This window comes from Trematomus bernacchii, unplaced genomic scaffold, assembly GCF_902827165.1.
Source record: "Trematomus bernacchii unplaced genomic scaffold, fTreBer1.1, whole genome shotgun sequence".
NCBI classification, from domain to species: Eukaryota; Metazoa; Chordata; class Actinopteri; order Perciformes; family Nototheniidae; genus Trematomus; species Trematomus bernacchii.
In genome coordinates this window covers 2,918,034-2,935,884 of record NW_022987608.1, presented here as the reverse complement: position 1 = coordinate 2,935,884, position 17,851 = coordinate 2,918,034, and the positions used below count along the sequence as shown (strand labels likewise).

General features: G+C 39.6%; 1 protein-coding gene across 2 annotated transcripts in view; it reads left to right on the top strand.

Annotated features, from left to right (window-relative positions):
• The window catches only part of grm8a (glutamate receptor, metabotropic 8a), a 168,964-nt gene that overhangs the window by 115,570 nt on the left and 35,543 nt on the right, over positions 1-17,851 (top strand). For both annotated transcript variants that reach the window (XM_034131553.1, XM_034131554.1), the window contains exon 5: positions 696-896. In XM_034131553.1, coding sequence (XP_033987444.1) covers positions 696-896 — 201 coding nt within the window. The remainder of the gene's footprint in view (positions 1-695; positions 897-17,851) is intronic.

The window sequence follows — 17,851 nt, the reverse complement described above, 5'->3', positions numbered from 1 at the left end:
CCCGTGTTTGTGTACATGTGTGTGTGTGTGTATATTCTTTTGAATAAATATGGAGTATGTCTTTCTATGCTTGCTTGTGCACACAAACATGACGGCCAAATGCAAACATTTGATGAATCACCGATTGATTAAGATGACTCTGCACTCTGCAGTAATTAATTGGGCTGCAGTAATAAGATAAGTCGCATAACTTTAGACAAAGGACAAAGACCCGTAGAGAGTGATCTAACAAGTAACTAAATATACATTGTGTATGTGGTGAAATGTATAATATTTAACTGCTGGTTCACAACCTAGCCATGTGCCATAAGTCAGAAAGAGGACAACTTATATTCTATCTTTTCTAGACACTTTTTTGCCTTTTTCTCATACAAGGAAATGCCATTATCAGCGGTTGAGAAGATATCAATTCGGAACATGTTGTTCTGTCTTCTGCAACTTTGCTACCAGGGTGAGAATGGACTGAGAGGCGTTATTTGTCATTTGTCAGGCTGAGTGTCCTGCTACCTGTCTGATGGCCAACCACTGCTTTCATCCCTCTCCTTCCTTACCCATCTACAGTTTGTCTTCGCTTCAACTCAAATTGTATTTTAAAGCTTTCTATTCTTTCTACTGGTTGGCTTTTTACTTTTGTATTATTTTGTTTTTCGTTGTTTCCAATCTAACCGCTTCCTCCCTTTCTTCTTTATCCTCAGCTTTAGAAAAAGTCGGCCGTGACTCCAGTTACGAGCAGGAGGGGAAGGTTCAGTTTGTAATGGACGCCGTGTACGCCATGGCTCACGCTCTGCACCGCATGCACCGGGACCTCTGCTACGGGTACCCCGGCCTCTGCCCGCGCATGGCTAGCATCGACGGCAAAGAGCTGCTCGGATACATCCGCGCTGTGAACTTCAACGGTGAGTGAGACCCTCGTGGTGTGGACACACTCAGGTGTAACCACACACACACACACACACACACACACACACACACACACACGCACACGCACACGCACACGCACACGCACACACATACACTACTAACAGAACATCTAACAGAGCGAAACTCACTCTGCCATCTGACCTTATAACCCTTCACTCCATCCCATCCTTCATGATTTCTCCTTTTATCCAGTGTCTTGCAGCTGTGCTCAAACCATCAAGTGCTCAATGGTGTATGGTGAAGAACACGGCACACAAATTGGCTATAACGTCAGGTTATTCCTTTAGAAACACACATAAGGGCACTCAGAGAGCTCAGATTTCAGCTAAGGCAGTTTCCATAAGTAAAACATTAAAGTGGACCTATCATGCTATATTTGAATAATATAGTGTAGGACCATACCTATATAAGGCATATTTATACTTTTTTTTTTTTCAAAATACCAAACAGATCATGCATTTTAGCCATGCCTCATTTTGCTCAATTTGACAATTTCTAGCTCTGTTTTTGCAAGGGCAGATTCAGTGAGAACAGCACCATCTACAGGCCTGGCATATGTACTACAGCGTCTCCAGCGCTTTCTAACGTCAATGGCCGTGGCTGTCTCCTCCTGATTGGTGGAGTTGGCCCAATAGCCGTAGCGCCACCGTCCTGACGTCAGGACAGTGTTCAAATCTGGATCAGTTTTTATCAGATCCGTTGCAGCCCCTTTTTTAGAGATTTGGGTATGGAGGAAAATAGAGAGGGTTGTGTTTTCTGACACTTGGTGAGTTCCCTGGAACACCGGGGACACATATTCATGTATAAAAGACGTACAAAAGTGCATTTTGCATGATAGGCCCCCTTTAATGCATGTATCTGCTTTGGATTCAGATCCATTACATGTATTTGGTTTCGTGCTCAGACACTGGACACTAGCCCTAACCCTGATTGTCCAATTCTACTCATTATTTAACAATGATGTGCTTCTAATTTGTCTAATCCTTATTATAAAAACATGTCAAGTAGTTTCACCTTCAAATTTAAATAAATCTTGCTGCTTTCCCCTTTTAATTTCCAGATTTATACTTAGTTTTGTCTCTTTTTAAACTTGTAGTACTAAATATTTTATTCCCCTTCTCTCTCCATGACTTCCTCCACTGCTGACAAGTTTAAGTTTGTGAAAAACATACAATCATTTCCTAAATAATATCCGTCACCTCATTTGAATATTCTCCTATTAATCCAATTTCCCAAACCCCGATGCGCCGGTACCTGCTTTTCTGTCAGCCTTTTCATTTCCTGTGTTCCTTCTTCAAGCATTGTGTTGAATACATATGGGAGAGAGAAGCAGGCGATAGAGAGAGGTGTTATTGTGAGGGGCTTGTCTGATTTAGTTTTAGAGGCAGGCTTGAAATTGCATGAATGTGTCTGTGTGGGAATGTGTCTGAGTGTTTGTTGTTACCTGCTATCTGTACGTGTCATCGCTAGAAGTGAAGAAAGCCATTGACAGGCAGACACTGATTGCTGTTTCATTCTGCAACAACCGGGTTTCTCTGTTATTGCTGGCCTAGAGGGTCGAGAAATCATCCCATAACCGCAAGGTCACCAACTTTATACCCCAATGAATCATCCTTCTCACTTACTGATTGGTACAAGATTCAAGATTCAAGGCTTCAATTGTCATTTGTACACAGGGCCGTCCCTCCCTACAGGCCGATCATGCAGACTGCGTGGGGCCTCACCTTGCGGAGAGGGCCTCACCTTGCGGGGGGAGCCTCAACTGAGCCGCAAATGTGGCGCACCTATGCGCAATTAGTGTCGCCCCCCGTCGACGCTCGCGAAACAGAGGGCCTCATCATATAACTTTGCGTGGGGCCTCCGGTTGGCCAGGGACGGCCCTGTTTGTACATAGCTACAGTGTAGTTATGTCGATGAAAATCTTAGGTCCCAAATGTACTACGCTGTATTTTGAGAGGACATAACAAACTGGATTCAATTGATCTAAAAGATAACAGTTTAATGTTGGCCCCATACTGAAAATGTTTCATATGATGCCTTCAGATAGCTCTAAGGAAAGTTCCAGTTAAAGGGGCCCTATTTAGCAAATGGTCAGGTTCATCTTTGTATTTACTGTGAGATATCTTCATGTTTTAATGTTCAAAAAGGTCTTTATTTTCCTCATACTGCCTGTGCTGCAGCACCTCTTTTCACCCTCTGTCTGAAACCAGAGCCCAGTCTGCTCGGATTGGTTAGCTGGTTGGCTCTGTTGTGATTGGTCAACCGCTTAGAGATGTCCCGCCCCTTAGCCTATCACGTACAATGTGTTGGAGATATAGCCAATAGAAGCACGAGTGTTACATTGTAACTATTTTACAGAAGTTAACAAAGGAGTCCAATAGACGCGTTTCAGGCAGGGTGGAGTGTGCGAGAAAAATCTCATTTGTATTCATACATATTTATATCTGTCTGTATCACATGTTACATATATAGTCAGACAGGATGCCACTTCATCACACCTATTAGATATGTTATATTCCAAAGCCAATGTCACACTCTGACGCATTGACACTGATTCATGAAGTGCAAAAACATTTACAGATTATCTTAAAAAAGCAGAATATCTTTATCAAAAGTACGTTGCAATCTTTCTTCTTCCCATAGCAATATTTGGTACATTTGATTTATAAAAGTTTTTGCACACAGTTTGATTGGTTGCCTTGAAAAAAAAAATGTTCTCCCAGCCTCCAAAAAACGAGTTGTGTTTATATGGTGATTTCATTTATTTGCATAATGATAAAACACAGAAGTGAACTGATTACATTCGCAAAAGTTTGCCACAGAAATACAGTGGGGGGTTTAATACCTCGGTGATTTGGATTTTGTTTTACTACAGAGCTTTGATATGATGATATACAGTGAAATAAAAAAATAACTGGTGGCAAATGTAGGACTTTAACAGCTTGTACACCTCTCTGTAATTTCCTAATGGCAGTTATTGAAGTTCAGATGCAATATCATCTCAGTTCTTCATTTAAAAAGAATATACACTTTAACTTTGGGTACTTTTATCCATGTATTTGTCCTTAAATGTTTAAAAGGCTTCTTTGGAACCGAAGACAGTTCTCAGGCTCTCTTATCTGTGTTGTTTCTTCAACAGCAGCTTGCAAGATTTTAAACCTTTTAAGCCGGCTACTTTATATGTAAATGCCTGGGTATATGTTCGTGTTCCAATTAAAAGTCGTTTTTTTTTTTACTGATCTGTTTCGGGTCGGCATGACATTGATAACTCTTAAGAAGAAGGCGGGCAAAGATGGAGGTTGTTCGATCTGACTTTGTGGTAAATAAAGAAAGAGGAGAGGGAATAAGTTAGAGTTGCTAGAGCGTGAATTCTCTTGCTCTCTTCTGTTCCTGGAACCATACCGATTCACCTTTTGGAGAAGCTACACTAAAGGAACCAGACGGAGCGAGAGGGAGGAGGGAATTCCAAGTTGTTAGGGCACTGATTGTTTTCCTCTTGGATCCGTGCCAAGTGCCGAGTCATTTAAAAAGTCCAGCCCTGGCTTTCTGGATGGAAATCGGCTCCAACAAAATTGGTTTCCCAAAATGGTCTTCATGATTCATATTCCTTGATGAAGATCTATTTGTAAATGTAAAAATGTAGAGGTGAGGTTTAATGCCTAAAAGATGATATATCAGTCAGCATTTAAAGAGGACATAGTATTCTTTCTCAGGATCATATTTGATTGGTTAGCTGGCTGGCTCTTTTGTGATTGGTCAACCGCTTAGAGATGTCCCGCCCCTTAGTTTATAATGTGTTGGAATACAAAAGAAGCATGAGCATTACACAGTGATGTCAATATGTTACAGAAATAAACAAAGGAGTCCAATTGAGGCGTTTCAGGCAGTGTGTGGAAAAAAACAACATATTTTAATAGTTGTAATATTTTATTATTACATATTATATACAGTTATATACATATACATCGATATATTCTTACCCAAGCCAACACTCACATGCATTCATATAAGAAGCATTTAGAAACTGAAGCACCCACATACTAAGGACACTATGAGAAATTCAAACTAAAACAAAATGCAAATTGGACGTTCAACTTTCTGAAAAGAGAATCTTGATTCAAGGTCTCCGTTAGACTTTCTCTGACCTGCAACCGCTATATTTTAGATTACAGAGCAATCAGCAATCAAACTACATTAACGATGTGATCTGTTCAATCAGGGATGTGTAATTATCGCCCACCTTCCAATGCTACTGCGGCATCCTTGACCCAATATTCTAAATGCCTATTGCGTTTTGGAGTTCTTTGTAGTACACTCAGCTTAAACTAATCTAAAAGAACACACAAACTCACCAAGACAATTTCACCAATGTGTGTGTCTTCATTTATTAGATTTTTATTTCATTCTTTTTCTGGTTAACTCCTGCCTTTTCTTGGTCTGCAAACTATAACGAAACATTTCTGATTGGAATCTAAGAAGCAACATATATTCTTTATGGAGACTTTTTCATATCACTTTGTGGTATTTTTTTATTCTTAAATGACTTAGCAACTGCATTTAAAACTTTAAGAGTATAGTCAAACAGAGACTTTTATGTTTTTCAGCCAGATTTGCATCACCAAATGTGCCAGTGAATGCAAATGAACATTGCCTAACTTCGCTCCATGCTGCCAGTTCCATGAGCTCCCCTCCGGATGGCACGTTTTGTGTCACCTGGAGGACTTCCCAGGCACTGGCAACATAGAGGATAGCCAAACACCATTCATTTGGACTCACAAAAACACTGTTTGATAAAAAGCTGGAATGGAAATGGCATTTCCCTTCCAGTGTTGGACAGACAAACTGCTGAGATACAACCATGTTTACAACCTGTTTTTAAAAATGAGCTAATTTGGCAATCTTACCGTTAGATCCAATGGTTGCCCATCTCTAGCAAATAACTAGCTACAGTATCTAGCATTTATTTCTGTAACTTATTTCATGTTTTCTGTTGCATTGTCACTAAATTAATTTACAAGGCAAGTGTATTTATATAGCACCTTTCAACACAAGGCAATTTAAAAGAAGCTATTAAGAGCATTGAGAAATAGTGCAACGGAAACACATTATAAAATGCACTATTGGTGACAATGGTTTCCCTTATTGGCAGAACACTCAGTAGTTGAGATCTATTGTTTGTTATAACATTTGTTTTAGTTTCACGTGTACTGGGAAGCAAAGTCAGAAAGGGAAAATCAAAAACACTGTCAGCTGTCTACGTTTATCTTTCACACAAGTCGTTACACAGTGTGTGTGTGTGTGTGTGTGTGTGTGTGTGTGTGTGTGTGTGTGTGTGTGTGTGTGTGTGTGTGTGTGTGTGTGTGTGTGTTTTTGTGTGTGTGTGTTTCCTATTGTGAGCTCATCACTGCCAGGTTATATCTCCTGCCGCGAGACAAGATGGACATCACCATGGGAACAGACTTGCACTAATTAGCGCAGCCTGACTTTGAGATGATGAACTCTATACCTGCCTGCTCAACCCCTGAGGGAGTGAAAAAGTATAAGACGATGAAGCTCGCTCACTCACAATGACCTCAGAGACAGAGGGAGAGACAGAGGGAGAGACAGAGGGAGAGGAGTAACTTGCTTGAAGAACTTGACCAGACATTAATGATGGAGAGAAGGAAGAGGCAGGGGGGGGTTATTATGGGAGTGGAGATGACCTTGGAGGGAGGAAGAACTTATGGAGATGAGAGGAAGGTGAGGTGCAGGTAGAATGGAGAATCAGAGGATGGGAGAGTCTATTGAAAAAGACAATAGGAGAGGGTGTGTTGAGTGAAAGCGATAAAAAAAAATGAACTTTGCTAATAACAGCTTAGGATGGAATCAAACAGATGAGAAGAGCTATCTAAATGTCTCCATTTGGCAAGGAAAGATCACAAAAAAGATGGAAGCCATGCAAAAGTTGCAGTAATAGTAGTAATATAAAAACGGAAGTAGTTGACGGAGACTAAGAGGATGTGCTGACTCAGACTTCACCAGGGTGTCATGACTTCAAGAAGCAAAAACAGGAAGGAACCATATAATCAAGAGTTTAGAAAGAACACGATAAGAGAGACAGACAGACTTTTTAAGAAGTTTAAGTGAACAAATCTGTCTTTATCGGAAGCTAAAAGAGGAGACATGCAAATAGTGTTATTGGTGAAATGGTAGGCGTAAGAACTCCATGCCTAACTCTCCTGGGTCAGGGCAATCTCAGGAAGGAGAGAAATCATTAAAATAAATAATTTGGTTTGGTCTTATTTTTATTTGTTTACTTCCTAGTATTATCACCCTATCATATCTATTTTATTATATTGTGTTCAATCGGGCCAATCACACAATACAGGTCTTGAAAGTTAGCTTTTGTTAGCACGTAGCATTCTGAACCCCAGTGTATTTTCATTGTTTACTACTTTTGCTTATGGGCCGCTACATTTTAGAAGCCAATTTTGTACTTTTTACTCCATTACATTCATCTGAGAGCTTTAGTTACTTAATTAGTAACTTGTTACTTACTTTATAGATACAAATGTAGCTAATATAAAATATAAATCAACAAGTAAGTTAACATATTGACACGTGATTATAAGTTAAAATATCCAGCGGCTTAAAACAAAGTTATTCAAATTAGCTCCAACTTTTATAGCTATGCTGAACACATGAATGCCTCAATAACCATAAACCAATCATTACATGTATAAGATTCTGAAATGGCCCATTGTTCTCATCAGCTTTATTTAAAGAGACTCTTGGTCCATTATTAAAAGACATACAACACTCAAATATAAATAAAAACAGGCAGTTATACCAATGTTTCCACAGAGGTGACTGGTATCGTACAGCACTGAGACACGGATATGAAAGCAGCATAATGAGAAACATTCAATCGACAGATGAATTTGTACATCAGATTTCTCAAGAGAGCATGGGACGTGTTGACTCGTGCATTACAAAACATTTCACTTGCACTGCACCACCTTGGTTTTCTAAGCAGTATACGCAAACAATCATTATAAGCAACCTGGAGCTTCTGGAGGCTCGCCTTCTTAAACTTGACCCACAAGGGGGCAGTATAGAGAGGAGTACAATAAGCTCTAAAGAGGTTCACCTTAACCTTATCTGAACACCAAGAGAATGTTCTAGCCAACATGTTAGCTTGTGTATATAAGACACGCCGCTGTCTATACATGTCATCATCATCAGCCATTTCATCTGTAATGATGTGTCCCAGATACTTAGTGTTACAGCAAACAGACAGCACCTGCCCTGACAGATACAATGTTGGAAAACCAAGGTTCTTATCCCCTTTTGCTCTGCAGATCATTACAGCGCTCTTCTTAGCATTGTATTTAACATCAAATTTGACACCATAATCAGAACACACATTTAGCAACTGTTGAAATCCAGCACTGCTAGGAGAAACAATAGCCAAATCATCGGCATACATAAGATGGTTTACAATCACATTACCAATCACACATCCCCCTGGCGAACTCCATTACCAACACCAAATGGCGCCGAGACTGCATTCCCCCATTGTATCCGCATGCTCTGGTTGGCATACCAATAAGCCAGGATCCTAATTATACTGTTAGGCACACCCCTTTGTCTCAATTTTAAAAACAGTTTATGATGGTTAACTCGCTCAAAAGCCTTAGAGGCATCAATAAAACCAATCAGAACAGTGGAATTCTGTCTATGTTTCTACCATTTCCTTCAAAGCATAGATGCATAGTACCATGCTTAGCCTTGAAGCCAAACTGGTTATCTGAGGTACATGAATAAGAACATAATCTATCTAACAAAATTCTTTCCAGGACTTTGGATAACACACTGGCTAGAGCAGTGGTTCTCAACTGGTGGGTCGCGACCCAAAAGTGGGTCGCGGACCCGTTTCGAGTGGGTCGCAGATGTGTGAGTGAAGAAAAAAAAAAAAGGGAAAAGAAAATATTTTTTATTTTTTGGGAAAAAAGTCAAACTTTTATTTTTGAAGGCCCGATTTTCTAACGCTGTGCATGCAGTAGGCGTTGGACTGGAAGTACCGTAGACCATAAACGGTTTTGAAAACTTCTGTCACGTATTGATCATCTTCTCAATAAAAGAGATTGTTGCTGGAAGTCCCCACGGAGAATAACTTTGCGGTAGAACAATTCTTTATACACCCATGGGTACAACTTCAGATAGAAAATTCACACAGACTCTCTCCTCTTTGCTCTTCTCTCTGTGTGGAGCAGCAAGTTCAGCTGTCAGAACAAAGTGAAAAACAATGACAATGGTTGGGTTTTCAGCATGTGTGCCTTTTTATGTTATACAGTTCAGCTTTGATTCCATCATCTCATTAAACCTTTTGTAAAAGCATACTTTAGTTCTGTGAAGGGATATAAGGGATATATGCACTGCACTTCACTTTAATATTGTATGCTGAAAAGCCTATACAGCACGATTTTTTGTTGAATAGATTTGAGTGGTTCAAATTTCGGGTCGTGATTTATTGACAAAGGAAAAAGTGGGCCTGACCAGTTGAGAACCACTGGGCTAGAGCAATTGGTCTATAATTGTCCAAGCTCCCTACTTTGCCCACTTTGTCCTTAATGACAGGCACCAAAAGAAAAAAGCTCTGAAGAAGTACTTCACTTTTGGTTCTTACAGTATGTGGCAATACTTGTGAACTTTTACTAAAGAAAGGTTTTGAATGCCAGCCTTTACTTGTAACAAAGCATATTTAAAATGTATGATTGCTTCTCTTACATATAAAATGTGAGTGCTTCATCCACCACTGCCAATGTTTGTTTCAACCCTCCAATCATTTCTCTGGTGCATGGTGGTTCTCTGACAGCACCTACTGGCTTTAGAAGCAGGGCTGTCTGGGTCACTCTGCCACAAAGAACCAAGTGACCGCTAAGCTCAGTGCCACCGCTACCCACTGAAGCTGTCATAGAAGTGTGGACCACTTAACTTCACTTCAGGGGTCCACACAAAGTTAAAGGAAAACTTTTATACATTTTGAAAACCAAGCTCTCGATAAGAAAGCAACAACATCAAATGCAATGCAAATAACTACAAGAGAAACGACATGTCAATAATATGTTTTTCACTTTTTGAGTGTTTTACGTATAGTAAGATAACAGAACAATGTGACCTTAGAAAAGAAGAAACTAAGATATTTAGGATCAAAAATGTTTTATTAATAGTAAAACCTGCCTTTCATGAGCATATTCAGCATACAGTATACACCAACAATGAAACACAGGAGCACATACTACAGTTTAAAAAAGCAGAAAACATTTTTTAGCTGACAGAAAATGCTCCGTGTTAGTATATATACAGTTAAGCACTGTTTTTATGAACATATAGGGTCACCTACTGAATTAAAAGAAGATCAAATGAACCAAAGAAAAGCCTTTGAAAAACATAAAGCAGATTCGACCCAGTCAATGCATTTTTTTTGCTTCGTAATATATTATCCTTAGTTTTAAGATGTATTGTAATCCTGCTAGTAATCCCCTATTTTTTTTAAATGTAACAGTTGTGTCTTCTTTTTATGTAATGGAATACAGTTATTTTTTTCTTGCATCCTTATTACGTAATCCCTTTACATGTTATTCCCCAAAACTGACCATGTGGATATTTTTATTTTTCAACCCTTTTTGCATTATTGCAGTTCTTCTTCAAGTCTCTACGTCTCGCACACAGACAGGAACAAACCTCTTTGACTTACACATAATATCCTACTTACTACCCGCTGTTCACTTACAAGCCACAGGTAGTAAGTAAGAGATTATCGACCTAAAGTCCATCCTTGCACAGGTGCTATCATCTCCCTACCTTTATCGGATTACGAGAAGCAATTCACTTCCACTGTGAGCCGAATGTATACTTAGCAGGCAGGTGAATAACTTAAATGTAGTGACAGACAGACAGATGGATTATAATACAAAGGGAGAACATACTGTCAAAATACTGAAATGTAGACTGGCAGCTCATTTTCTAAGTGTCTGTATAGTTGGTATTCCTACATATAGTGTTTTCTATTACCGTCCTTATCTTCTCACTTTCTATATATTACCTCGTGCCAATGCGACGGGCTAATTTCTGCAAGGGGATCATTTGCTGAGTAGAATTGTAGATAAGAAAGCAGAATACAAAGAAGGAGATACAAAAGCAATCCAAGAGAAAGCCAACATGATTACAGAAGGCAGGCAGACATGTATCCACACACACACTATCACACAAACACACAAAAAAAAAATACAATCTAGCATCGGAGTTGAATTAAGTTTGAGGAAATGAGAGACGGGAACTATCATTTGTTATTGTATATCCCAGGACACCGCTCAATCTGAAATCTGTGCAGCTTTTTTGACACAAAATATATAAATTTTTGTCATGATGTGTTATTAATGGAGATTAGATTCAAACAGATAAAATGTGAGTCTGTCAGCTGTCGAGACAGAGAAATACAAGCGAATCTTCTGACAGACAGCATTGTGGAGGCTTACACACACACACACACACACACACACACACACACCAACCTGCAAGACAAAGGGAAGGGTAAAAAAGCAGCCAAGAGTGATGGACAAATATTAAACAGTGGAGACTTACTGTATTGGTACATTGACTCAGAAAGCTGCTTTGTGTGTGTGTTATCATCGAGAACCAATCCAATCCAGAGAGTTTGAGTATATATATTTGGCCCTGGGCTGGACTATTAATCACATTTTATTTTCAATAACCATTTTGCCTTTTAATGCTAGTGAAAACAAGGTAACAGAGATACAAAGTGAAGTGTGCATCATTACGTTTCTTTCTGTTTTGTGGTTGAAATCCAGCGCCCCCCTTTTCAATTTTTGCTCTGCTAGCAGCTGAAGGACAACTCGGCATACGCTGGCCATGTTGGGCACATTTTTAAGGAAATGCTTTACCTTTTGGCCCTTGTGTCAGCCAAATAAAGGCTCAGGGTAAACCTATAGGAACCCTTTTCTAGGGAGTGCATTGTGACAATGCTGAGTGTCCTCACAACTATGGAAGTCCCCAGGAAATGAGCCCGGCATCAAAGCAAGTGTTTGTAGTGGTCAGTATGTCATTTGGTCTGAAAAATACTTTTGTCCATGGGCTTACATTGGTTCCTTTTGTATCTACATTAAGGCCATGTTTGGCTTTGTGTGCCACTGAGCAACTTCCTTTGAAATGAACAGGGCCCTGCCTCCAGTTCTGTATCCAGGTCTCTTTAGAAATCCATGAAGAATGTATAGGGTTGGGTTTTTTTCTTTGTGTATGTGTGCGCCAATGGGTTGTCATGAGCCAATAAGAACCATGATATGCTGTAAGTTAAACCTCTTATATTTCTGATGCTTCCACTCCTAAACTGTAACATAACTTTAACGTGATGCCACTATACATACTATACTGTTTGTCCTGTAGCATTACTCCAAACTCCTTAAGACTGACACTAGTGTAATGTCCTCATCACTACTGTTCAATCTCTTTCTTCCACCCCTTTTCTCATCTGCCAAGTTTGGTAATGTAACTCCCCGTTTCTCGTTTTGTTTATTTCTCCTCTCCCTGAATTTTATTCCCTCTAAATTGTATTTCCATCTCCCGTTCAGGCTGTTTTTGTCTCTTTCGATCAACCTAATAGTGGCCCTCTTCCTCATCGCTTGTGTTTACCCTCCTCTCCTTCCCCTTTTTGCCTAAGACTGCAGAGAATGCAGATCCTGACGCAGATGGAGGCTCCATAAACTGCTTTTCTGTAATTACTGGTGATTGCCATATAAAGCTTTCTTCTGTTGCGTACGTGCATTCTTTTTGCATTACCAAAATGTGTAGTTTCTCTGTTAATATCCCCTCTTTTTCCCTCTAAAATGTCCTCTTTGTTTTGGCCCTCTATCCATCTTTCGCACTATTTAGCCAATTCTTTATTTTTATTGGATCCTGTTGAAGCATGTATTGTTTCTTTTGGCTTTTCCAATATCTACTCTTTTTTATTTGCTCTGACAAAGCTTAGTGATAACAGCAAGGCTGACAAATAAGTTTCAGAGGAAGGGTTGGAGAGACAGGGAGAAGCAGGACTCTGGAAATACAAAGAATGGACAGGAGAAAATGGTTCATTTTTGAGGCTAGGATGTGAAGAGATTGGAGGGAATGAAGCTGTGACGTGCGGTGAGGTTCAAGGCCGGTGAGGCACTGACTCAGTCAGAGTCAGATTTACAAATATTATATTTTGACCTTAATCGAAATATTCGGTTATTTTCAAAAGCTTTTTTAGTCTGATGCTTGGATTCATTTTAAACAGACCGTTCAACAAAAGGATACCCAAAATCTAAATATTGGATTGTTCTTTCTTAGTAAGATCCCATTTTCATTACAGTTGTGGTCTTACCTTGACTTGAAGATGAATAGAAGTCCTGGACAACAATCTCTATTACTTTTTTGTAAAAGTCCTCCTTATCTTCCTGTAGTTTCAAAAGTCTAGTTTGTTGTTTGCGGTAGAATAACAGTAGCAACAAGAACCTGTGGGCTCACGTGCGCCCCCTTCAGTGCGGCAGAGGTTATGGCTGCCTCTCCTGGTGCTTTTTTCATTGCCGTTGTATGATGAGACCAGCGAGTCTAAATATCATATATACGTGAAATAAGTTATTTAGAGACTATGGATGGCGAGGATAAATGTAATAAAGGGATCTACATACATTACATTGGTGACCTACAGTGAGATGGGAACAGGCATGCGCTTAGGGCCCACTTTCCAGACAGTTTCTGTGGGGTGACGCATTCTGAGGTGAGGCAGAGCTCATCTGTGCCTCACCTCACCCCACAGTAACTGGCTTGAGCGCGTTCACAAAATAAGTGCCCGCGCTAAATTAGTGCCCGCGCTCCAGCAAGTTACTGTGGGCTTACGAGAGGCAGAGCACGTCCCTGCCTCACTTGTCATCGCTCCCGTAGCGGAGCTCGGCAAATTAGATGATTTTGACTATAAAAAGCGATTGGAATCATACATAAATCACACTTACAACACAGATCAGTGGAGACATTTTATTATTATTACTATTTCGTTTTTCTTTAGTTGTTTTTCCGTTACATTGGAGTATGACAGGGGAGGCTCTGACTGCACGTCGCTGGAATGAAGAGGCAAAACAAACTTTGAGCAGCAGAGAAGAGGAAGCAGAAACAGCTGCTGTGGAAGGAGGGAGGGTTGGCCAGAGGGACAGAAACACCATCAGTGAAAACTGGCTCGGAGCAAACTGCAAACAGACTGTAAAAAAAGAGTCAATTTATATGATAGAAAATTCAGAAAAGTGTAAAAATAGTCAATAAGGTCCAAAGTTAACCAGCTGCTCAGTTTCAGTTTCCTCCTCCACTTAACACAATTGTGAAACTGACGCTTGTGTGGGATGAGTTCAGACGTCATTATTATTCTCTTTATCTCCTTCTTTCACTTTCTGTTAGTGACCGTTGTTCTCACACATATAGTCTGTTGGCAAGAACTGACACACACACACACACACACACACACACACACACACACACACACACACACACACACACACACACACACACACACACACACACACACACACACACACACACACACAAATGTGTTATATATGCATGCTGCTTTGTCGTCTTAGTATTGCCACGTCAAAAACATTTATTCTCCATTATGAATGTGCCTTAGTGATTTAAAGTGAACAAGGCATGGTTAAGGGCTTGTATAACATCCTTCTGTTTCTTCCTCTTCTCCTTTAGTCCTCTCCGGTTTTCCCTTCTTGTCTTTCATTGTGTCTTGCTGAGGTTGTTCTGCTTCAATCTGCCTTTTTTCCGTTTAGCTTCTCACTCGTTTTTCCACCCTTTTTGCTTTCCTTGTGTCTCTGCGTCTCTCTGTCAGATATTCAGTTTGATGCTTTCCCGCAGACCTTCTTACTCTGAGTTAGTAAGATTCAGAGGGGTGACTGATGAAAATCAATCCTTCTTCTTATTTTCCTGTATAACTAATACAATTGCACTAGAATTGAACTGATTCTTCTTCCTTGAGTTTTTTATTTCTGTCAGTAAACTTTGTTTTAAATTCACAGGGGCTCCATTGCATGACATCTTCCATTCGTTGGAATATATCCTGTTACATTATTGAAGCAAACGATAAGTTTCCCCTTGCAGATCTAGAGGTACGCTGTGAGAGTTTCGGGTTTCTTGTGATATTCTATTGTTGATCCCCAACGGGAGTGCATGCTGCTCTGCAGGGAGGCTACAGAGCAGCGCCTGTGGCAGAGAGAGTTGCTCAGGGACACCTGGGTCTGTGACGCCAATTTGCCTTGCTGTTGCACTGAGAAACCCGGGGAGTTAAACCTAGTCTAAAATGCTTGCAATTCCAAACACAGACACATGCACACTTCGCTTCAACGAGAAGAAACCAATTTTCACTTTGCCCCCCCCCCCCCAATAAACACAGAATGTTTTACTGTTATCTCCCATAGGTGAAGGAGCCTTTCATGAACTTCCTGTGCCATTTACAAGCTTGGCTACCCATTGAAACAATCCCTGTAATATGTTTATTGGAAGGAGAGATTTGAAATGTCCAGTAATTCTAACTAGTCAATTGTAATAAGCAGTGTGGTCAGTCAGTTGTAACAACCTTTCTGATTGGCCCATTATACAAAGCAATCTGATTGATACATTTAACAACGCTATTGGATTGACCCATCGAAACAGGCCCTCTGATTAGCGAATTAAAGCAAGCCCACTGATTGACCCATTGCATTGGAACAACACTTCTGATTGGTCCTTTTAAACAAGCCCTCTGATTGGCCCTTTGAAACGAGCCTGTTGATTGGTCTGTAGAAACATGTAATTTGTTTAGGCCATTGACTTACAATAGAGACAGTATTCCCATCAGTTACATAAAGGATACGTGTGTGCCAGTAAAGGTATAATGTAGACTTTAAGGAATAAATACAGTTTTTCAATTAAAAAATGTATTATTTTTCGTCTAAAATAGTTGGTATTTCTGTGAAAAGCTAGACAAGGAAATGTTTTGTTCAAAATAACATCCCATGGGAATACAAGTTGTAACAAAAGCTGACAAAGACGTCAGTGAAGTTGGCAGTTATAACCGGAATTACCACATTTCCCAGAGAGAAACATCATTTATTTTACGCCTGTCAAATGCCCATTCAGGGATAAGTAAAATAAAAACGTCTGACAATGTGGACAGCTTCAGACGTATTCACACAATGTGTTTAACTGTTGTTGTTTGTCTAAGAACAGATATTTGTTTTCATGACTGAACACAGTATTACATTTGAGTTAATGGAGAATATTTTTTTCTGCAGTGCAGCATCTTGCTTTGAATTTCCAAATGAGTTATCACTCCAGGATGAGGTGTAGGTGTGTTGCCTGGGCGACAGGTGAACCATTTATTGCTCAAGGTCATTGCAATGGAAAATGAGTTAATGTACATATTGTTATGTGACCCTTCCCACACCTACGTGTATGACACACAGCGAAGTGACAGTCAGAGTACATTCACACATTCAAACGGTAATCAATTTCATACTGTATTTTTCCATTACTTGCATATAGAACACAAAATATATAGCTGTGATTAAATATAACACAAGTAAATCAAAAAGTAGTACATGCTTATGTCATTTTAGTAAGTTTTGGATTCAATGGTCAAATTCCACAATCTCTTATTCCACATATACTCAACCAACATGTTCTGTGCTGGATGGACAAAACCCAAATGGAAATGTATAAGCGAGTAGACTTGTCCTTGTGTCTTAAAATACAAATAATATCAGAACTAATGAGGGGTTGCCACTTCCTGTTTACCCAACATATTAGCAAGATGCTGCCAGCTGCTGTCATGCTGTTTGGATTTGTATTTCCAGTAATTGCTGCTGATTTTAAAAGCTTGCTGTCTTTATCCCCCTTACTAAGACATCATGAACTAAAGGTACAAACACCATGAGATTGAATTATCATTTTCTACTCACTGCTTTCAGAGCAAACATTCTGCTTTTGTGCTGCATAATTTAGAGTACCTGCCAACAAAGCTCTGCTGCAAACAGCTGCTGCATCTGTAATTAGCTCTAAAGAGGCATGATTGGTGCAAAGGGAAGAATTAGAAGATAGTCAGAGTGGCAAGGAAAACATGACATGCTCATGACTGGAAAACCCCCATTTTTTTTAACAGACTAATCAAGTCGCTCAAATAAACCAGTCAACCAAGGCAGGACTTTGTATGGGCCCAGTGTCATCGCTCATGAATTTGATAATAACTTCATTGCCTCTCCATTTTTGGCCATATTGGTTTTGTTCTCTTTACTTCCAATTTATAAGATCGATAAAGCTCGGGGGCAACAGACCAAAGCAAATTAAGATGGATTGATATAACAAGGGGATAAAGGGAATTAGTTAAGGATTTTAGACAGTAAGCAAGGGGAAATAATAAAGACATTAAGAAAGAGATGAAGATGGTACAACATGTGAAAGATTAAGAAGTTTTGGTCACGGTTGTAGTTTTCAGTTTGTTGGGTATGAGTATTTGTCCTGTGGCTACCTATTTGTCTTTATTGTGTTTTCCCCCCAAAAATTAGGGAAAAGGAGGAAAAAAATATTGATTTGAAGACAAGATGTAGCAAGAGGTACAATCATTTAAAAGAAGGGGTGGTGTTAGTGATATGTGAATAACCTGCAATTACGAATCTGCCACTACATTTGTTTTGCACTATTCAATCACTGTACAGTTTTTCATATTAATTACTTCACCGTCTATGTTTCTTGTAGTTATTTAATACTACTATTGTTACTGCACTGTTAGTGTACAGTTGTATTATTATGCTGCTGTCTTTATTGTATCTTTGTAACTCTGGCAGAACAATTTCCTTTGGTATAAATAAAGTCCTTTCTT